This window comes from Panicum virgatum, chromosome 6K, assembly GCF_016808335.1.
Source record: "Panicum virgatum strain AP13 chromosome 6K, P.virgatum_v5, whole genome shotgun sequence".
NCBI classification, from domain to species: Eukaryota; Viridiplantae; Streptophyta; class Magnoliopsida; order Poales; family Poaceae; genus Panicum; species Panicum virgatum.
In genome coordinates, this window is record NC_053141.1 from 41009949 (window position 1) to 41016992 (window position 7044).

General features: G+C 47.0%; 1 protein-coding gene across 1 annotated transcript; it reads left to right on the top strand.

The window, feature by feature from the left end:
• The first annotated feature begins 255 nt into the window (after window positions 1–255).
• Window positions 256–3674, top strand: LOC120712690 (wall-associated receptor kinase 2-like). The gene is made up of 2 exons (XM_039998531.1): window positions 256–1510; window positions 3306–3674. Exons 1-2 carry the CDS (start codon window positions 613–615, stop codon window positions 3536–3538), a joined length of 1131 nt encoding a protein of 376 aa, XP_039854465.1. The 5' UTR covers window positions 256–612; the 3' UTR covers window positions 3539–3674.
• The last annotated feature ends 3370 nt before the right edge of the window (window positions 3675–7044 follow it).

The following is a 7044-nucleotide window of genomic DNA, read 5'->3' on the forward strand; positions in this document are numbered from 1 at the left end:
AGAAGTCTCTTGGCCCCAAGGGTGCTCCGACAGCTTCCTGACTCTGTCAAGCTCTTCTGCAACCTCCCGCATCGACGACGGTCTCTTCTCGCTCGCCATCTCCAGACACTGCTTCGCCAGCTCCGCCACCTGCTCGATCACCTCGATGCTCTGCTCGCCCTTTATTTGCTCGTCCAGTATCTCACCAAGCCTCTTCTCGTCCAGTTGTTGATGCTGCCCGGTTCGCCAACTGTACTGCTGGACATTTTCTTCGATAAGGAAAGCCACTTCCGCCCTTGTTTGAACTCTTGCTGAAAGCAGGGGGTTCTTCTATTTTGCTGTTTTTCCAAACGTGCCAACAAAAGGAAATTGATATGCCGTCAAGGAGCTTGTGTCTTTTTTTTTTCTGAACCTTTCCCAAGCACTTTTCCCACCTCTCGTACTGATAGATTGATTCTGCGGAAATTTCCGCATCATACAATCGCTGTTCTGTGTTAGAAATTTCCACCACTGTTGAAAGCTGGAGCATAGCCACCAAGCGCAGCTAGCACAGCTTATAGCAACCGAAAGGCAAAATCCGAGCTGCGTACTAGCTAGTAACCGCTACTCATCACGCAAGCAAGTCACCGGAAGATGCTCCTTACACTGACAATAATCGCCGTGCTCGTGTCGGCACGGCCGGGAGCTGCAACCGCACCGAGGCCGAGCGCGGCTCCCTCTTGCCAGCGCCGGTGCGGCGACATGGAGATCCCTTACCCGTTCGGCATCGGCCGCGGCTGCTACCTCTACACCGGCGAAGGCGACACCACCTTCGGCCTCACCTGCAACCTCACCGCCGACGGCACCTACAAGACCTTCTGCTACGAGGTCGAGGTCATCGGGATCTCCCTGCGCCGTGGCCAGGCGCGCGTCCGCAGCGACATCCGGTCCTGGTGCTACAACCGCACGTCCATGTCCATGGACGAGAACAACGGCTGGTGGGTCGACTTCACCGACTCGCAGTTCCGGCTCTCCGACGAGGACAACCGCTTCACCGTCATCGGCTGCAACTCGCTGGCCTACGTGGGATCCGCCAATACCGGGTCCAAGTACATGACCGGGTGCATGGCCACCTGCCCGGCCGCCGGCCGGCTGGAGAACGGCTCGTGCTCCGGCATGGGCTGCTGCCAGGCGGCCATCCCCCGGGGGATCAACACGTACGAGGTGCAGTTCGACGACAGGTTCAACACCTCCAGGACCAGCGGGTTCAGCCGCTGCAGCTACGCCGCGCTGGTGGAGGCCGCGGCGTTCGACTTCCGGATCACGTACGTCACCGACGACGACTTCATGGAGTCGACCGGCGGGAAGGCGCCGCTGGTGCTCGACTGGGTGGTCGGGAAGGAGACGTGCGCGGAGGCGGCGAGGAACACGACGGCGTACATGTGCGCCAGCAGCAACAGCGAGTGCGTCGATTCCAGGAACGGCCCGGGCTATCTCTGCAACTGCTCGAGAGGGTACGACGGCAACCCCTACGTCCATGACGTCTGCCAAGGTGTGTTCTTCAATTCCTCCTTGGAGATTCTGAAGGCTCCGACTTCATCGATTTTTTTTCGCAAACTATATTATTGACACTCTTTTTTGGCGAAACTATATTGTTAGGCCCTGTTTAGTTTCGAAATTGGCCAACCGGGCCGCACGGCACGGGCACGGTCACGTCGGAGCACGGCGGCGCTGCCGTGCTGTGCCGCGTAGGGCCGCCGTGCCGGCGTCCTGGCCCAAGCACGGCCCGATGAGGGCGCCGGCGTGCCGTGCCATGCCCCTGGGCACGACGGCACGACAGCAGCGGCCGGAGGGGCTACGACAGCGGCCGGGGAGACGGGGGCGACGGCGGCGGCCGGGGAGACGGGGGCGACGGCGGCGGCCTGGGAGCCGGGGGCGACGGCGACGACGGTGGCGGCAACTGGGGAGCAAGAGGAGGACGGATGACGGCGACGGCGGCCGGGGATGACCTGCGCAGCGGCGGCCGAGGGCGACGGCGGCCTGTGAAGACAGGGCAGGGGCGCGTGGCAGGACTGCCCATGCGAGCGGCAGCGGCGGCGTGAAGAAGAGAGGAGGGAGGGGAGAAAAATGAAAAGAAGATTAGAGTTTTTAGTTTTTTTGGTTTTATCGGGCCAAGCCAGCTGGCACTGCGGGCCGACATGGAGGCCCAGGCACGATACTACTATTGGGCCGTGCCTGGCATGGGATGGGCACGATGGCCACGGGCTGTTCCAGTGCAGTGCTTTTTCGGCCCGTGCCCGTGCTGGCCCAGCGGGCCTGGCCCATTTGGCCACCTATATCTACAGTATCCGTCGAATTTTTGGATACATGCATGGAGCATTAAATCTAGTTAAAAATAACTAATTACACAGTCTAACTGATTAGCACGAGACGAATCTTTTAAGCCTAATTAGTCAATAACTAGCCTATCAACCCGTGCGGGAGCACGGGCTAGTTAGAGATATCTAATAATTATTTATTTCACGTTCTCTTTGACCAATTACATATTCTAATACAGTGCTGCAAAGATACATATTTATTATTATATATTTATAATAAATGTGATAGATTTAGTTACTAACAATTTTGTTTCACTTTGCATCACACCTCCATATATATTTGATATGTGTTTAATTGAACATTTTGTTTGAGCTATATGAACAACATAAAAATTGGTATTCTTATCTCTTCTCTTGTACATGAATATATGGCAACAAACAGCTCATGATTAGTATATATGTTTATATAAATAATAAGATAAATAATGTATTAATAATGATAGGAATAGTAATTTAGAATTTTATATTGATACGCTTTAAGATTTTATTATAATAACATAATTTTGTTTTAGATTTGGGGTTGATTTTAACTTTTATTATCTTATCATTGGATAATATATATGAAATTTTAGGGGTTATTTGATAATACTTTATAATGACATAAGTGGGTAATTTACATGAAAATTATGGGGTTACTTTAGATTATTTTTTATTAATAGCAGAGGTGGGTAATTTAGATACATGTGCTAAACCCAAACAACGAAAGTGCTACAATATTAAAACCCAAACATTTTCGCGAACTAAAGCTGTGCATACCCTGCCTGCGCTGTGTATAGAGATTCTGAATTCTTGGAGTCCATGACGTTTTTGTACTTCTATAGTTCTATTATGTTGGAGATCCTAAATTTCTGACAATAGGATTCTAAAGGCTAGATTACCGTTACTTGTTGATGCATACCCTGCGATGCTCTGTTGCTAGATTTAATTACCTGCAAGAGTTTTTCGATTTGGTTGCGCTTTGGTTTGCAGACGTTAACGAGTGCACAAGCTTCAAGTACCCCTGCTCGGCTGCTCTGTTCCTGGAACCTGTGTCAACACTCCTGGAGGTTTCGTCTGTTCTTGCCCTGACAAGACAAGAGGCAACGCTTACAGTGGCACGTGCGAGGCTCATAATTCTCAACTTGGTGTGCACATGGCAGTTGGTACGTCACCGTCCACGCCCACTTACCTCAACGAGCTTTTTACCGTTCTTGAAAAGTTGACTACCGGTACCGGTTATAATGTGAGAGAAGTAAAAGTTGATACGTTAGGTTCTGAAGTTTACTCCCTAAAGTCAGAATTTGACCTGCAATTAGTTACTTCTTGCTGTCTGAAATGTCAACAATATATGACTAGAGGTAGCAAATTCAAGCTATAGTTTGACATCAGTTCCTATGAGCACTAGTAGAATTTTCTATAACTAGTCTATCAACTCGTGCTCCTGCACGGGCTAATTAGAACTAATATAAAATTAAGATTTATAGCTAATAATTATAATTATTTATCTCATGCTCTCTTTCATCTATTAAATATTCTAACACATGCTTTATAATACATATTTATCATTATCTAGTTGCAATAGATTTTATTTTGTATCACACCTTCATGTATGTTTGATATATATATTTAATTGAACCATTTGTTTGTGAATTAATATTCTTACATCTTCCATCATATATGAATATATGGTGATATATTATATAAATAATAATAAAAATAATATATTAATAATGATAGAAATAGTAAGTTAGAGTTTTATATTGGTGCACTTTGATATTTTATTATAACTAAATTTAGATTCAGATTTTGGGGTTACTTTAACTTTTAATAATGACATAACTGGATAACTTATATGCAAATCTAGGGTTGTTTGCATTACCTTTTATAATGACATAGGTGGGTAATTTACACGAAAATTAGAGGATTACTTAAGATTTTTTAAAATGATAGAGATGGGTAATTCAGACGCATGTTTAGGGGGTTACTTTAGTCTATTTTTATAATGATGTCAGAGGTGGGTAATTTATTAGAAAAAAATAACAGATCCAATAGCTATTATAATTAGAGTTGTCGGATTGATGGCCGTATGTTTCCGGTTTTTGTGAGCATTTCTAGAATTTTTCTATTTTTGCAGAGAGTCCACCTAGGTGACTTAAGGTGGAGGCTTGAAAGGATCATCTAATTAGTAATAGTAGTAAGATTTCTACCTGTCACACCCTGAAATTTTTGATTTCAGGATGTGGTTAAAATTAAAAACAAAACAACAATTTTCCCATAATTCTAAAAATTTTGCCAACATTTGTTTTCGTCACAGGGAATTTAGTGTAAGAGAAAATAAATATTGGTAAATTTTCAAAAACTAATTGATGTTGTTTGGTTTGTTTTGCATTCATGCTGCAGTGCATTTTTTATTGTTTGTTGGTCAATTTAAATTTGAATTCGTTTGAGTTTGAATTTAAATTGAATATGTTTGAATCCTTTCAAAAATGGAAAAGCCTTTCCTTTACCCCTTCCTCTTTTCAGCCCAGTCGGCCGAACTTTCTCTCTCCCTCCCTCTCTTTTTCTTTCTTTCCCGCGGCCCAAAACCCCTTCGCCCGGCCCAGTTTCTTTATCCGTCTCTCCCGGCCCGGCCTGCTCCGCCTTCCTTCTCTCTTTCTTTTCCGCCGGCCTATTTTTTCTTTTTGCTTCCGGCCCAATCTGCCCCGCCCTCTCCTTCTCGCCCTGCCACCGACACGCGGGCCCCACCTGTCGGGGCCTTCCCCTTCCTCGTGTTCGAGCCGGACTCTGATTCCGACCCGAAGCCGCCGTCCGCCCGCCCGCGTTTGCCGCGCCTTGGCCCGCACGCCAAAGAGGCCAGCCACCCCTATATAAGCGCCCCTAGATCCCCCCTGAACCCTATCCTGAAGCCGCAGCCGCAGCTCTGACAAACCCTAGCCGCCGCCGCGCCTTTGTTCCGCTGCTTCGAGTTCAAGCCTCCCAGGAGCTTCGCGCCAAGGTAGTGGAGCCCGCAGGCTCGTTCTCTCCCTCCCTCTTGCTCTTTTCCGCCCGGAACCGCTCGCCGGAGCTCCGCCGCGTCTGCTCGCCGCCGCGCGCCTTGCTCCGCTCGCCTAGGCCCTGCACAGGTGCCCTAGATGGCTTCGCCGCATCGCGCGCGTGCTCCCCAACCTAAGCCCGAGCCGAAACCCTGCCCGGATGGCCGTTTTGGCCTGCGCCGGCGACCCTGCCGCCGCCTAGCTCGCCGCCGGCCGCGCCCAGCGCCGTCGCTACCCGCCCCAAACCGCCCTGGCCGTCCAATTTCCATCCGACGGTCGAGATCCAATCTAACCTAGGTCAAACCAGTGTTGTACCGGTCAACAGTGTCCTTTTGCAAATAAGCCCCTTGGTTTTATCAAAATCAACCCGCCGACCCTCGCAGTTGAAAAGTATTTACAAACCAGTCCTTTGTTTTCTGTTTTAGCCCCTGAGCTTTTCTAAAATAGAACCCGTCGTCCCACGCAGTTGTATGTTTGCCCATGATTGCTCCGAGTAGAAGAATCGCTGTTCGAAGATTGAAGATCAAGTTTTCCATGCGAGCTAGAGCTGAAGAGCAGTAAGAGTAGCTTTTCGTTGGAGAAAGGCAAGTGACCCTAACCATACTTCTATCTATGCTTATTTACAAGAGTATTATGATTTAATTGGAACATGGAGAACCACCCAAGAAAACAGTACAACCACAATACTACATGGCTCTGGTCCTGGCTAATTAATTAGAGACTCTAGCCTGTGACAATTTTACCGAAAGGGCAAGAGGGGATGCATCGATGGGGTATAGCTCGATCCTCTTGGAGCAATTGGTATTGTTTAATGGTCCTTTGGCAAGGTACCACCTCATTAGGACAGTGTTATGACCACTTTGACTTGAAACCTTAGCGGATTGTCATATATTAGGGAATCTTTGTAAAGGCCTCGTAGCATCCCTATGCAATTACATCTCGGAAGTGTGGTATTGTGCCTAGCTAGCACATGCGTGGTTGGGTTTAAAGTTCTTCGGGACTTTTACGCGAATTGTGGTGAAAGTGTATAACCTCTGCAGAGTGTAAAACTGATATATCAGCCGTGCTCACGGTCAAGAGCGGCTTGGACCCTCACATGATTAATGAACTTAAAGATGGATATAAATCACATTCTGGTTATTTCTTGTGGCCTTGCTGAGTACCAACCATAAGTGTATTTATCCTTATTTACTGCTGTTCAGAAGAAAAAAGGTGTATCAAGTTCCCTAAAGATGTTGCTGAGTTCTAGGCGTATGCAACCCCCAGTCGATTGCCTGTGAAGTTTGAAGCCTTCGTTTCCAGGATAAGCTGTATAACTCTGATAGTCTTTTATTTGTTTTAATTCTCTTTTTCGTGATACTGTTATTGATTATTCACTTATATTGTCTCTATATGTATGGAACTTGATCCTGGCATACATATAGTTATGCATTCGGTTTTTCCTTAAAACCGGGTGTGACAGAAGTGGTATCAGAGTTGTATCGACTGTAGGATGTAAACCTAGATAGCAATGGTCATGTTCTAAGGTTTTTTTTATATCAAATCTATTCCTGCTTGTTCTTTGACCCCCTCCATTGAATATTCTCTCTCCTTAACTATTTTCTTTTCTCAATCAACCTTGACAATCTTTTCTCACCTATCTATCTTATCATTTGCACCTTCTCATTTGCAAATGTAAAAAAAATCTTAAACTTTCT

Excerpts from the sequence above, each read along its gene's own strand:
- LOC120712690 (XM_039998531.1), top strand. The coding sequence starts at position 613 with ATGCTCCTTACACTGACAATAATCGCCGTGCTCGTGTCGGCACGGCCG. Across the intron at positions 1,511-3,305 it reads CGTCCATGACGTCTGCCAAG|ACGTTAACGAGTGCACAAGC; the intron begins GTGTGTTCTTCA and ends TTTGGTTTGCAG.